Consider the following 15737-nt stretch of genomic DNA (forward strand, 5'->3'; position numbering starts at 1 on the left):
AATGCCTTTGGGTACCTTGTAGCTTCCGGAGTCCCCCCAGGGAGGGAAAGCTGAGGCAGGAAATGTGATTTTTCTAGGTTCAAAGAAGAAAGAGTCTTGTACAGCTCCAGACCCCAGTCTCCTGCCACACTCCCGATACCAGCATCAGCCCACAAGAATTTTCTGCCCACCTCTGTGAGTCTGAGGGGCTAGGGTTGCCGGCCAAAGCACAAGCCTGCAGGGCTGCTCCACCCCACCCTGCCCGGTCAAATGTGAATTTCAGATAAACAACAAAACACCGTTTTAGTATGACTAGGGCCCAATCAATATTTGGGATACACTTGAAACACAAGCTGGAATCAAGATTGCTGGGAGAAATCTCAATAACCTCAGATATGCAGATGACACCACCCTTATGGCAGAAAGTGAAGAGGAACTAAAAAACCTCTTGATGAAAGTGAAAGAGGAGAGTGAAAAAGTTGGCTTAAAGCTCAACATTCAGAAAACTAAGATCATGGCATCTGGCCCCATCACTTCATGGCAAATAGATGGGGAAACAGTGGAAACAGTGTCAGAGTTTAATTTTTGGGCTCCAAAATCACAGCAGATGGTGACTGCAGCCATGAAATTAAAAGACGCTTACTCCTTGGAAGAAAAGTTATGACCAACCTAGATAGCATATTCAAAAGCAGAGACATTACTTTGCCAACAAAGGTCCTTCTAGTCAAGGCTATGGTTTTCCTGTGGTCATGTATGGATGCGAGAGTTGGACTGTGACGAAGGCTGAGCGCTGAAGAATTAATGCTTTTGAACTGTGGTGTTGGAGAAGACTCTTGAGAGTCCCTTGGACTGCAAGGAGATCCAACCAGTCCATTCTGAAGGAGATCAGCCCTGGGATTTCTTTGGAAGGAATGATGCTAAAGTTGAAACTCCAGTACTTTGGCCACCTCATGCAAAGAGTTGACTCGTTGGAAAAGACTTTGATGCTGGGAGGGATTGGGGGCAGGAGAAGAAGGGGACGACAGAGGATGAGATGGCTGGATGACATCACTGACTCAATGGACATGAGTTTGAGTAAACTCTGGGAGTTGGTGATGGACAGGGAGGCCTGGCGTGCTGCGATTCATGGGGTCACAAAGAGTCGGACACGACTCAGCGACTGAACTGAACTGAACTGAACTATACAAAACAGTTTGTTATTTATCTGAAATTCTAAATTAGTTAGGAATCCTGTATTTTTACTTGCTAAATCTGACAACCCTACTGGACCTTAATCATATTTTAATTGCACCACATTGCAAACTGGTTTGCTTCTAGGACAAATAGGACGAGAAGTGTCATCTCTTACCCTGGAGGGAGAGCATGCTCTTTGCACTTAGTGAATATCCTAGAAGGGGCCTCCAGGCAGCAGGTTGGCTGGTGGTGGCTCATGAGCATGACTTAAATATTCAGAAACATTGCTAGTGGTAGCTTGAAACTGACCAGGGTGGGGGTGTTTACACCACAGACATTGGCAAATGCTATACACCAGGACTTTTCTTTGTGGAGGGGAGAGGTGGTTTGCCAAGACACCATCACCTGCACTCTACACCAAGTAGGTTTCCAAGCTGCCCAGAGGAAAAGGTCCAGCTGCAAAGAATTCAAGTGTTCTCCAACAAATGTTAGAGGTGGCACACGGCTCCCGGGAAGGAAATGCCAGTCCAATCTTTCACCTCTGGTATAACAGTTCATGTGACTAACATTACAGGATGTGGATGAGTTCTGACCTCTCAGCATCTCCCAAACTCAGCCAGCCCTTGGCTTCTTGGCCAAGATGAAAACCAAGAAGGTGAAAATCCAATAAACCAATCCAATAAAATGGGTATATGGAGGGAGAAGGGAAGAGAACTGTTCATTTGAGCTCTACTGACTGCTTTTTGAGTGTTTGTTACAAGGGAAGATCTGGGCAAGGGCTACACCTGTTGTACCCGGGGTCTTCATCACAGCGTGAGGATTGAATGAGTCGATGGACATCCCATCAGCTTCATCATTGCTAGTCCACAATAGCCTCAGTGAATCTAGGACCTTCCCTCTGGGGTTAAAAGACCTTCAGAGTAAGGACGGAGTGAGAAATGCCAGGCCAATGTCCTCCCACCCCCCACCCAAGACACACAGGCAACATTGGGTGGAAATGCACTTTAAGTACCCTTTTGAAGGAGGGGCTTCCCAGGTGTCAAAGTGGTAAAGAATCCACCTGCCAACGCAGGAGACAGAAGGGGGTTCGATCCCTGGGTCAGGAAGATCCCCTGGAGCAGGAAATGGCAAAGCACTCCAATATTCTTGCCTGGAGAATTCCAGGGACAGAGGAGCCTGGTGGTCTACAGTCCGTGGGGTTGATAAGAGTCAGACATGACTGAGTGTGCACACACAAGTCCCATGGGCAGCCTTGGCACTTGCCAAGGGCCAGACACAGATCAACGTTCATTCAACCCTGGGACAGATTTAAAGAGGTGGTGAGGAGGAGGGGAAGAGAGGGAGCTGGGCATTGACCTCCTCACCCTAGAGGGTTTGGAAGGGTATGGGAGAGGCTAGTGACCCACATCCTGGAGCCAGTTACATTTGCACACAGCCTGGGTTCTTTAGTCTTGATTTCATAGGCTCTGTCCAACCAAGACTTTCAGGTTTGCAAACCCATTTCCAGATTGAAAAATGTGGTCTCTGCTGGATCACTGGCCGAAGCTCCCACTAGAGCTGCCTTTTGAGCCTTCAGGGATGTCTACCCTGTTTCGGTCAGCTTAGGGGTGGCTAGCTCGTGTTCTCAGGCGTGCACTAGATGAGCAGAAACTAGGCTTCTGCTGAAGGGCTGGAGGTATACAACCGGAGGACGACACACTGGGGGTGGAGACAGAGCCTTGGCCTGTGCTTAGCCCACTGGCAAAACTGCACAGAAATGTGGGTTCCTGAGGAAGCAAGCTCCTTTTACAAATGCCTCTGGTCTCAGGGTCTTGGCAAAGCATCCGTCTGCCTATTGACTTCATGGAAGACTAGAAAGCCTTTTTACAGGCTCATGTGGCCACAGTGGCAAGGCGAGCACGGGCCAGCAGACAGGAGAGCCAGCGTCCGCCCCCAGGGCACGTCCCCTCACCGGGCCTCTGTCTCCTCATCTGTGAACCTGCGAAGAGGCAAGTGCGGGTATCAAGATCGAGGGTTTGCACTCTGGGCCTCCACGAGGAGTCCAGGGAAAGGAGGCCTGAGTTGGCAGCAGCTTCAAGCAGCAACTCCCCACCCAGAGAAAGCCATAATTTGAGAAGATACGTGCAGCCCAATGTTCACTGCAGCACTCCTTACAACAGCCAGGACACGGAAGCCAGCCAAGTGTCACTGACAGAGGAAGGGATAAAGAAGGTGTGGGCTACCTATATACACTGGAATACTACTCAGTCACGGAAAGGGACAAATTGGTCATTTGCAGAGACATGCATGGACATAGAGACTGTCATACAAACTTAAGTAAGGCAGCAACAGGAAAACACGTATTATAGATTGACATACATATGTGGAGTCTGAAAAGATGGGTATAGAGCATCTTATCTACAAAGCAGAAATAGAGACACAGGCATAGAGAACAAAAGTATGGATTCCAAGGGGGAAAGCGGAGGGGATGGATGAATCGCGAGATGGGGATTGACGTTTATACACTATTGATACTGTGTACAGAATAGATAACTAACGAGAACCCACTGCACAGCACAGCGACCTCTGCTCAGTGCGCAGGGCGACCTCAATGGGAAGGAAATCCACACAAAGGGGGGTATATGTATACACATAGCCGATTCACTTTGCTGTACAGCAGAAACACAATGTTGGAAAGCAACTATACGCCAATAAAAATTAATGTGAAAAAATCATTAAAAAAAAGAAAAGCAGCAGCAACTCCTTTTTACCTGCTCCACCAAAGGGCGTCAGCATGGGATGCTGTCACAGATGGGGCCCCTCTGCTGCGCCCAGAGATTCAGGGGTCACTGAAGTCCTTCTGGTTCAAACTGTCTACAGTTCTGAGATGTGCCCCTTGTAACACACCCTTCTTCTTTTCTGCTTTCTTCCCCTTTCTCCCCACCACCTCCCAACTCCATACACTAATGTCTGCCATCAAAGTTCTTTGCCCATCACTGGCCTGGCTGGGTTGGAAACACAGACAAGAGAAGCCAAACCTGCATTTTCAAAGCGTCAGATTACATGGGCCTCATCTCTGAGCATGGCCCTCTCTTGCAGAGCCCTCCTCTTTCTTAGGGCTTCCCAGGTAGTGCAGGGCTAAAAGAGCCTGCCTGCCAACGCAGGAGACACAAGACACACAGTTTTGATCCCTGGGTCAGGAAAATCCCCCGGAGCAGGAAATGGCAACCCCATCAGTATTCTTGCCTGGAGAGTTCCATGGACAGAGGGGCCTGGTGGGCTACAGTCCGTGGGGTGGCAAAGAGTCGGACATGACTGAGCAACTGAGCATGCATGCCTCCTTATTGAATCTGGTGGCAGCTCATTAGCAGTCCCTGGAAATCCCGAGTGGAATGTGGGCAAAAAGTCAATTCAGCAGGCACACGCTCAAGCCTGCTGAGGGCCAGGGCTGGGCTAAGGAGCCAGGATACAGGCACGACCGACTGGCAGCCTGTATGTATGTTCTAGGAACAGAACAGAGGCGACGTGGCAAAACAGTGTAAGGTGGATGGCGTGAGTTACCCTGACTCGATGACAAAGGCCTGGACTTGAGATGGGGTCACTCATTCGACTGACTTTTGAGGGGCTCTGGGGTCTGGAAAGGACACTGATCAGATGTGCACATCCATTACTGCCCCACCAAGCTGAAGGTGGTGGGGGGCATTCAGGGGAGGGGGTGCATTCTCCATGCCTCCTGCTCCCCCTCCCAACTGCCCCCCACCCCCCGCCCCCGCAAAGATGCTGGGAAACAGTCTGGGAGCTAGGACCTGCCGCCTGGGTGGTCCTCACTCCGCCTGACCTTGGCTATGCAAGTTACTTAACCCTCTTTACGTCTCAGGGTTCACTATCTGAAAAGTGGGGGTAATGGTAGGACTTAGCTCATGGTGATTATGGTGATTAAATGAGGTCAGAAATGCCATATCTTCAAGGGGAGCCTGGTGTGCTGTCTGTGCGGCCACGGGTTTGCACTTCCCACCCGTATGCCCTGCAGACACCTGAGGAAGGGGCGCTGGTGACTGATGTGGAGGAGAGGCTTCCAGAGCAGGAAGGTCAGGCAGAGCTCACTGCAGCTTCAAGCATGCAACAGAGGGCATGTGTGGGAGGGCTTATCCCCCTGAACAAGGTGGTCTCTGCAAACTGCACTTCCTTTCACTGAAAAATCTCTGACTTTCACTGAAAAATCTTCCTTTCACTGAAAAATCTGTGAAATATCCCTGGTCTGGTGCCTGATCAAGGTAATAAGGAAACAGTGCTAATTTTTCACAATTTCATCACAATTAAACACTGTTCTGCTTAGCACGAGGAGGGTGGATTTGCCATCAGGCTCTGTCTGAAATTAACATATATTTTTAAATCATGGCTACTGGTAGGACACACAGACCCTACCCGAAAAGGGGTGTCTGTATAATACCAGTACCCATTCATCTGTGCCTGGAAGAGATCAATCAAGTTTAGGATTATGGAATAGGAATCCCTGGCAAGGGCCTACCTATGATTAATATAGCATCCTTATTTTCGCGATGAGGAAATGGAGATGCAAAGACTTTCAGTGGGTATCCTTAGTGTTAGCCAGCTTGGGAAATAGTGACCCCAGTCCACAGTGACAGTGGGACAGAATTGGGGAGGCAGGGGAGGAAAGCGTCCTTTGGGTTTCTGGGCTAGGCTCGGTCTTAGATTAGGCATGTCTCTTCATGCATGCAGAGTCTGTAAATAATTGTAAAATGTTTGGGGAAGCAGGCTTCACTCCTAGCAGCCGAAATTGCCAGTCCAGACACCGAGCTCAGGAAGGATTCCTTGTACCCAGCAGTCAGATTCTTACGGGGAATGCGAGCTGGGCTGTGGCGCCCTGAGGTGTCTCTGCAGAAGTCTGATTAAGGTAAGTGCACATTTCAGAGGGCACTCATGCTCCACGTTAAAGTTGTGCTAAATGGGTCACAGGCCTGATGTGAGGACACAACCAAGTTATGAGATCAGGCCCAGGGTGTGTACAGTTAATGTTATAAGAAGGGTGGTGAGGCACTGGAGTTTTAAAATCTGCTTTTAATTTGCATTGCCTCACTAAATTATTGGGTGATGTTAAACAGGATTCTTAGCTTCTCAATGCTCAAGTTTCTTCAGGAAGAAGGAGAATTGTGAGTGTGGATTAAGGTATTTTTTTGTCCTGTTTTTACAGCTTAAAGAACCTAAAATATTATAATAACCTGAATAGTATATTTCAGATGAGGAAACTGAAGCCCACAAAAAGTCAAGGGAGTAGTCTAAAGCCACGCAGCTAATAACAGAATTCCGGGGACCTGGTTTATGGATCCCATGCCCTTTCCATAAAGTTCCATACTTATTTACAAAATGCTTTCAAATGCTTAGATGAATGTTTTCATGTTGTCGAACCAACACGACCACGTTTAAAAAGTCTGGATCAAATTTCTGAGCTATTTCTCTCTATATCAGATGCTGCCTATAGCTTTGGCTGGCTGGCACCTTGATTCCTTCAGGAGAACAATTTCTACCAAGTAGAAAGTAGAAATCTCTACTTTTTCAATAGTAGTTGAAAATGCAGACTTTAAAAACCAGACCATTCACATCTCTGGATTTGAGTCTTCACACCGTGATCATCTGGAATGGGGCCTCACACGTGACACGTTCCCCTGTTTTGAGCTTGGTCTGTCCGGGGGAGGCCTTTTGAAAACAGCGCTGGCTCGCTGTCATAGATGGACTTGATGACTTTGCAGGCCACAGAGGGAGGTGTGGTGTCATGTGTAGACAGAGCGTGAGGTTTTGGAGTGAGTTGAGCCTGGGTTTGAGGTCTAATTCTTTCAACATTGATTCAGCAGATATCCATGTGAGGGCTCTTATGTGCCAAATCCTGCATTGTGAGACCTTGGGTGGATCATTTAACTTCCCTAAGCCCCGGTTTTCTCTTCTGTTAAAAGTATAAACCCTTCCTTTTAGCACTGTTCTCAGGATTAGAAATACCGTCTAAAACTGATTTCATAAAAGAAGGGATCGGTAAATGGTGGCTGCTTTTTTTTTTTTTAATTGAAGGATAATTGCTTTACAGAATTGTGTTGTTTCCTGCCAAACGTCAACATGAATCAGCCATGGGTATACCTATGTCCCCTCCCTCTTGGAGGTCGGGCTGCAGATATCAGAGGGATAGACAGTACATGCTCAGTAAATGGATCAGACCAAAAGGGAGAGAGACAAAGAGACAGTTAAAACATAAGAGAGAAGGGAGAAATCTCTTGAGTAAACAAATAGCTTATTTATCACCTTTGGAGAAAACCTACAAGTAATTAAAAATATGTGTGTGTGTGTGTGTGTGTGTGTGTGTGTGTGTATGCACACATGCTATATTTGCTCTTTGGAATCCTAAAATAGCAGAAGTAGAAGGAACTTCCCTAGCGAGCGCTCTTGCTTAAGAAGGAGGAAGCAGGCCAAAGGGCATGTGGCTTGCGAAGGACTCATCTTAGTCCAGGACCCAGACCTCCCCGTTCCCTCTCGCCACCGTGGCCGCGGGGGTAGGATGAAAAACATTTTTAGAATGCAGCTAAAGGTAACTGACATGACGGCTCCTCCAAAAGAATGCTATTCTGAAGGTCCTAGTTAGAACAAGGGAACGATTTTTAAAGGCTCTGGCGTCTGTGAGTTGCTTCCGCCCCCTGCTGGTGAGAGGAGAGAACGTCAGACCTGGGCCTTCAGCGGGTGAAATTTCAAGTTACCAGGGGAACACCTTCCCGAGGAGCCACAGAGAATCTTCCACATCAGAGAGGAAAAGAGGCACAGATATCTGGGGAAGAAGGTGAGACTGGGGGAAATGCAGAAACATTATATAGCACACTGCTGAAGCTTAAGAAAAAGAGTGGATGTACCACCACAAAGGTAATTGTGCATTTATTGTGTGTGTGTGTGTGTGTGTGTGTGTGTGTGAGTTGCTCAGTTGTGTCCAACTCTTTGCGACCCCATGGTCTGTCCATGGGGCTCTTTGGACAAGAATACTGGAGTGGGTAGCTGTTCCCTCCTCCAAGGGATCTTCCCGGCCCTGGGATCAAACTCAGGGTTCCTGAATTGCAGGCAGATTTTTTGCCGCCTGAGCTACACAGCTCGTTTATTATTTGAAGAAAGTCTTGTTAATTCCTGTCAAGTTTTGAATAAGGCTGAGGAGAGAGGGAGGAAAGGATTTTTTACTTTTTACTTCATATACCTTTCTGTTAATTTTTTTTTTGGTTTCAGTATGGCCCAAGAGACCAAAAAAATTTTAAGAAGAAATGTATTTTTAAAAATTATTATGAAAATGAAAAATACAAAAATCTCTGGTATATGAAGTAAAATCACGTTGTTTCCCGCTGGACTTCATACCCTTTCAGCTCATTCTTAACAATCCGGACGGAGCACAGCGGCGTAGAGGGCGCTGCGGCTCCTTGGGTGACACTGCCCTCTGCTGGTCATGGGGACAGACTCACTAAAATCCAGACTAAAAGTAAGACAAGGTCGTTCATTTCGTTACCTGTTTGTGGTAAAATCTCTTGGCTTGACTATTAAATCCCTTCTTTTCTGATTCTGGGATTATCAAAGGCTGATATTTATAAGGAATGGAGGATTGTGTTGGATACGCAGCAGTAAAACCTAAACGATAAAAACAGAATAAAAATGAGCTCAAAACAAAGAATGACCGACACGTGCAGAAAACACAGAGCTACATGTTAACATTTTATTCTAAGTGGAATAAAAGAGAAGCCTGCCTTTGGACAAGAGCTAAACGTGAAACTGGATTTTTTTAAAGACTCTATTGATAATTTTTTGGTGTTCCCTCCTCCCCCTCCCCGCCCCCCGCCCCCCCCCCCCCCAAGCTCTTACACTAGTGTTGGTCTCACAGCCAAAGCATTTTGTCCCAGAGAAGGGGAAGGATCCGACAGGAAAGGCATTCTTGCCAAGGAGGAAGGGGACACAAAACCATCTGGGGCAGCCTTGAAGAGAAGCCAGGCCGGGGAACAGAGAGCCCTCACTCTTCTTAAGCCCAGTCGCAGGTGAGCAACGCTCGGTAACGATACAGAGAGGCTGATAAATCTCAGAAAGGGCTCCCGGCCACTCTCCAGCACACAATGCAAGACAAATGTAAGTTTAAGTGCCTGCTTTGGGCAGACTTGGGGTGAAAAAGCAGAAGAGGACCATTTATAGAAAACAAGTTTTTATCTGTGTGGATTGTGAGGTGTCAGTGATAGATAAACTCCCCCTTTTCCTCCCTCCCACCCCCCACGGATGGTGCAGAGGAGAGACAGCTGCACAGAGGAAGGGTCCTGGAGGCCTGCACTGGGCTCCCCTCGAGCAGTTTCCGAGCGTCGATCAGCACAGGCACGCGAGAAAGCTCCACAAGGCTGGGAAAAGACTCAACTGAAACATCAGAGTGGGACAGTGAGGCCTGAACAGTGGGAACAGCAGCCACTCCCGTCCCCACAAGTCAGAGTGGAAAACTTCATAATTCGCGCAACAGAGGGAAATACGCAGAAGGGTTTTGCCTCAGAGACAGGGCAGAATTGCGTGCTGTGCGCTCAGTCACGCCGGACACTGTGCGGCCCCATGGACTGTGTAGCCCGCCAGGCTCCTCAGCTCATGGAGTTTTCCAGGCAAGAATACTGGAATGGAGTATTCCTTCTCCAGGGGAATCTTCCTAACCCAGGGATCAAACCCTTGTCTCTTGCGTTCTCCTGCATTGGCAGATGGCTTCTTTACCACTGTACCAGCTGGGAAGCCCAGGGCAAAATTACCCTTAGACTAAGTGTTGCTCTGGTTCCAGCTAGCAAAACTTAAAAGCAAGACTCGTAAAAGGTCAAACTGTTTCCAAGTAATTTAAGTGCATCCCAGAACAAAGCATAACAATTTATAGGACTACTAAAACATACAGTACTCAACAGGTAAAACTGTCCAGCATTTGACTAAAAAAAAAATGATGGGCACGCAAAGAAGGAAAAAAATGCAGTTCACAATGAGGAACAAATAAACACGTGATTAAATCTAGCTCAGAAATGATGGAATACAAGAACATTATTACATTATTAATAAAACATTATTACAATAATAATTGTATTCGATATGTTCAAGAAGCTAGAAAAAAGATTGAACACATTAAGAAGGTACATGGAAGATATAAAGATCCAAATCAAGCTCCTGAGGGTGAAAACTAAAAAGTCTGAGATTAAAAATACACTAGATAAACGGCTTCCCTGGCAGTTCAGTGAGTACAGAATCCAGCTGCTGATGCAAGAGAGCTGGGTTCTATCCCTGGGTTGGGAAGACCCCCTGGAGAAGGAAATGGCAACCCACTCCAGTATTCTTGCCTGGGAAATCCCATGGACAGAGGACCCTGGTGGGCTACAATCCATGGCGTCGAAAGAGTCAGACATGACTTAGCAGCTAAGCCAAAACCAAGATAAGATTAACAGTAGACTAGATCCTGCAGAAAAAAAGATGAGTGAACTTGAAGATGTTGAAATAGAAACTATCCAAAACAAAACACAGAGAGAAAAAGGACCCAAAAAAAAAAAAAATACAGAGTATCAGTGAGCTATGTGGAAATGTCAAGGAACTAATATACAGGTACCTGGGCTCTCCAAAGAAGCAAGGTAGGAGAGAGGAACTAGAAAAAAATATTTCAAGAAAAAAGTGGCTGGAATTTTCCAAATTTGATATAAATAAACCCACAGACCCAGGAAAGTCAGTGACCCTCAAGCACACGAAATAAGAATTAAACTGTACCAAGGCACATGATAATCAAATTTCTTTTTAAAAGAAGCAGAAAATCTTAAACTCGGGCAGAAGGAAAAAAAAGACACATTATACACAAAGGAACAAATACATTTACTGTCAGAAACAACTTCTGTAAAATACCAGAAGGGAAAAACTGTCACTCCAGAATCCTGTGCCCAATAAAAATGTCTCTTAAAGATGAATGCAAAATAAAGATTGTTGAAGACACACAAACCCTGAAGCAATCAATCACCAGCAAACTGGGACTATAAGAAATGAAAGGAGTCCTTCAGGCAAATGAAAACTGATACCAGCCAGAAATCTGGAGCTCTATAAAGGAATGAGGAGTGCTGGAAATAGTAAATATGTAGGTAAATGGATACATTTAGATGTAAATATAATATTTGAATCATTTCTAAACTAATTGACTATTTAAAGCAAAAATAACAACACTAATGTGGCATTTATAATGTATGCAGAAGTTTGACAACAGCTCAAAGGCAAGGAAGGAAAAGCTAAAAACATACTGTTGTAAGGTTCTGCTGCTGCGCATGAAGTGTAATAATATCACTTGATGGTAGAATTTGATAAAATTAAAGATGTATGTTATAAACTCTATAGTACAGATCAGTAAACGTTTTCTATAAGGGCCAGATAGTAAATATTTAAGGCTTTGCAGGCTGTATAGTCTCCGTTGCAGCCATTCAGCTCTGCCATTCTAGAGCGAAAGAGCCACAGACAGCACATAAACAAACAGGCTTAACTATGTTCCAATAAAATTTTACTTGTAGAAACAGGCAGCATGTCCAATCAGGCCCAAGTGGCCAAAGTTTTCAATCCTTGCTCCAAAGCAACACTATGAAGACACTGCAGAGTTATTCCTAAAACGCCAACAAAGGAAAGAAATAGAAACAAACAAACAAAATATTCAATACAGAAACATCCAGAAAATGTAAATAAAGAACAGATGGGGCTGAGACTTCCCTGGTGGTCCGGTGGTTAGGAATCAGCCTTCCATGCAGGAGAGATGGGGATCGCTGCTTAGGGAACTAATATTCCCACATGCTCTGGGGCAACTAAGCCTGTCTACTCCACCTTCTGAGCCTGAGTGCTCCAGAGCCCGTGTTCTGCAGCTAGAGAAGCCCCCTCATGACATCCAGAGAAAGCCCACATGCCACAACAAAGACCCAGCGCAACCAAAATCTTTTAAAAAAATTATAAAAAAGAGCAGATGAGACAAATAGAAAGCTAACAGATGGTAGGATTAAGCTCACACACCAATAATCACATTAAATTTAAAGTCTAAACATCCCAGTTAAAAGACAGAAATGGTTGAGATGGATAAAAAAGGAAGACCTAACTACATGGTGTCTGCAAGAAACAGACTCTAAATATTGATACAAACCCAGGATTAAGTTAAAAGTAAAAGTATGAGGAATAGATGCACTATCCTATCAAAACAACGCTGGATATTAATGTCAGACAAAACAGATTTCAGGGCAAAAAATATTACCTGCAATAAAGAGGGTACAGTAATGATAAAGCATTCAATTCTGAAAAAGAATATAACAATTCTAGACTCTGATATACTCAATAACAAGAAATTCAAAATATAGGAAATAAAAAATGATAGAACTGCATGAAGAAATAGAAAATCCACAATACTTGCCAGAGATTTCAAAATCCCTCCCTCGATAATTTAAAAAAATAGGTCGAAGATCAATAAAGATATAGAGACTTGACAATACTATTACCTAACTTGACCAAACTGACATTCACAGAACACTTCACCTATCAATTCTGTGCAATCTATTCTAGAAAACTGAACAGAGAAAGTCTTTCCCGAATCATTCAATGAGGCCACTTATTACCCCGATACCAAAACGAGACAGAGTTACTACAGGAGGTGAGGGGGAATCATTATAGATTGTTAACTCTCATAAATATACATGCAGAAATTCTTATTAAAATGTTAGCAAATGAAACTCAACAGTATACAAAAAAAGATGATGCGCCATGATCAAATGAGGTTCATCCCTCATTTGATAGATTGACATTTGGAAATCAATGTAATTCACCATATCAACAAACTAGAAAAGAAAGACTATATGACCATCTCCACAGATGCAAATGGAATCACATAATATGTACTTTTTTGGTCTGGATTATTATACATTTTTGGGGGGAAGGGCTTCCTTGTGGCTCAGACGGTAAAGAGTCTGGGGGCAGTGCAGGAGACCCTGGTTTGATCCCTGGGTCGGGAAGATCCCCTGGAGAAGGGAATGGCAACCCACTCCAGTATTCTTGCCTGAGGAATCCCATGGACAGAGAGGCCTGGCAGGCTACAGTCCATGGGGTTGCAAAGAGTCGGGCACAACTGAGCAACCAACACACTTTCATAACTTTAACTTTTTAAAAAACTGCCAAACTCTTTTCTAAATTTGTTGCACTTTTTTACATCTCCACTATTAGTATATAAGAATTACTGTTCCTTCATCTCCTCAGTGACAATGGGCAGTCTTTCAAATTCCAGCCATTCCATTAGGTGTGTAAAGGCATCTTGAAGGTGAAGTCACTCAGTCGTGTCCGACTCTTTGTGACCCCGTGGATTGTAACCTACTAGGCTTCTCCGTCCATGGGATTCTCCATTTGCATATGCTTATTGGCTAATGATGCTGAGCATCTCTTCATATGCTAATTGCTATTTGTTTATCCTTTGTGCGGTAAAGTGTCTGTTTAGTAGATGGAGAAAGCGTTTTATAAAACTCAGTATTCAATGATTAAAAGAAAACCCTAGCAAACTAGGAAAAGAAGCAAATTTCCTTAATCTGATAAAGGGTATCAATGACAAAAGCCTATAGCAAACACAATTCTGAAAGATTTCTCTTGAGATAGAGCATGAAACCAGGCTGACTGCTTCTGTTCAACATTTTCCTGAAGGACTCTAACCAGTGCAGAGGTTGAGAAAAACAAATAAAAATGTATAAGATGAGAAAAGAAGGAAATAAAGCTGTCTTTATTCATAGATGATAAAATTATATAGGGAGAAATGTCAAAAGAATCTGTAGGTAATGTATTAAACATAATAACTGAATTTGGCAAGGTCAGCATACCAAAAAAATCAATTTATTTTATTTCAATACCAGCAGCAAGCAATAGAAAATGAAATAAAAATAGTACCATTTACAATGGTATAAAAATCAAATGCTTAGAAGAGATATATAGAAGATATGCAAGTCCTCTACATAGATAACTATGAAACGTTATTGGGAAAAATTTAAGAAGACTTAAATAAAAGAAAGGATATACGTGGACTGGAGAACTCAATGCTATAAAGATGTAAATTATCCCTAACTTGACTTCCAGAATCAATGTAATCTAAATCAAAAAGACAATAGGGATCTTTTTTAGGACATTAATGTGCTGATTCTAAAATTTACATGGAGGCACCTGCCACTGCAGCGGACACAGGTTCAGTCCTGGTCTGGGAGCTGAGATCCCGCAAGCCGAGGCGCGACTAGGCCCACTTGGTGCAAATACTGAGCCCAAACCAGTGCTCCACCAGAAGCCGCCACAATGAGAAGCCCGCACACCACGACTAAAGAACAGCCGCCACTCACCACAACTAGAGAAAGCCCGTGCAGAGCGACCAAGACCCAGTGTAGCCATAAAGAAAGAAATCAATAATGAAGTTTATATGGAAATTCAGTGCAGCCAAGAGTAGCCAAGATGAATATAGTACACGGTGGAAGGACTTATGCTACCAGATTAAAAAAAAAAAAGCTTGTTATATCGTTACAGTAATTAAGGGTGGTATTTGAACAGCCTAAAGAATACAGAGGCAGACCTGCATATACATAGACAAGGTTTAGGGCAATGATAGCAGTGCAGAGTGGCCGGAAAAGAATGCCCTTTCAGTCAATGGTGCTGGGTAACTAGATATACATACTGAAAACAATAGATCTGGACATTTTTATATCCTACACACAAACAACTCCAAGTGAATCATAGGTCTAGATATGAAAGGTAAACTAATACAGTTATTAGGAAAAAAGCTATTTTGAGATAGGCAAAGATTTCTTAAATAGGACAGACATATACACTACCTATGGGGCTTCCCTAGTGGCTCAGATGGTTAAGAATCTGCCTGCATTGAGGGAAACTCAGGTTCAGTTCCTGGGTTGGGAAGATTTCCTAAAGAAGGGAATGGCTACCCACTCCAGTATTCTTGCCTGGAGAATTCCATGACAGAGGAGCCTGGCAGGCTATAGTCCATGGGATTGCAAAGAGTTGGACATGACTGAGCAACAATTTCACTTTCATATACTAACTAAAAGGGGAAATACTGATATTAATAAAATGGGCTATAGTAAAATCAAGAGCTTCTGTTTATTAGCATACCACCAGTCCATCCTAGAGGAAATCAGTCCTGAATATTCACTGGAAGGACTGATGCTGAAGCTGAAACTCCAATATTTTACCACATAAAGTGAAGAACTGACTCATCTGAAAAGACCCTGATGCCGGGAAAGATTGAAGGTGGGAGGAGAAGGGGTCGACAGAGGATGAGGTGGTTGGGTGGCATCATGGACTCAATGGACATGAGTTTGAGTAAACTCCGGGAGTTGGCAATGGCCAGGGAGGCCTGGCGTGTTGCAGTCCATGGGGTTGCAAAGAGTTGGACATGACTGAGCGACTGAACTGAACTGAACTGAAGAGAATGTAAAGGAAAGTCACAGACTCAGGGAAGCTATTTACATATAGCCAAAAAGGATGCATTTCTAGTATGTTTTTAACAATGCCTAAGAGAAGAAAAACCCCATAGA

General features: G+C 44.4%; 1 protein-coding gene across 1 annotated transcript in view; it reads right to left on the minus strand.

Annotated features, from left to right (window-relative positions):
* Positions 1-15737, minus strand: part of STPG1 (sperm tail PG-rich repeat containing 1) — a 64194-nt gene that overhangs the window by 37166 nt on the left and 11291 nt on the right. Inside the window, exon 4 of the mRNA XM_005676845.3 lies at positions 8675-8793. Coding sequence (XP_005676902.2) covers positions 8675-8793 — 119 coding nt within the window. The remainder of the gene's footprint in view (positions 1-8674; positions 8794-15737) is intronic.

Source organism: Capra hircus, chromosome 2 (assembly GCF_001704415.2).
Source record: "Capra hircus breed San Clemente chromosome 2, ASM170441v1, whole genome shotgun sequence".
Lineage (NCBI taxonomy): Eukaryota > Metazoa > Chordata > Mammalia > Artiodactyla > Bovidae > Capra > Capra hircus.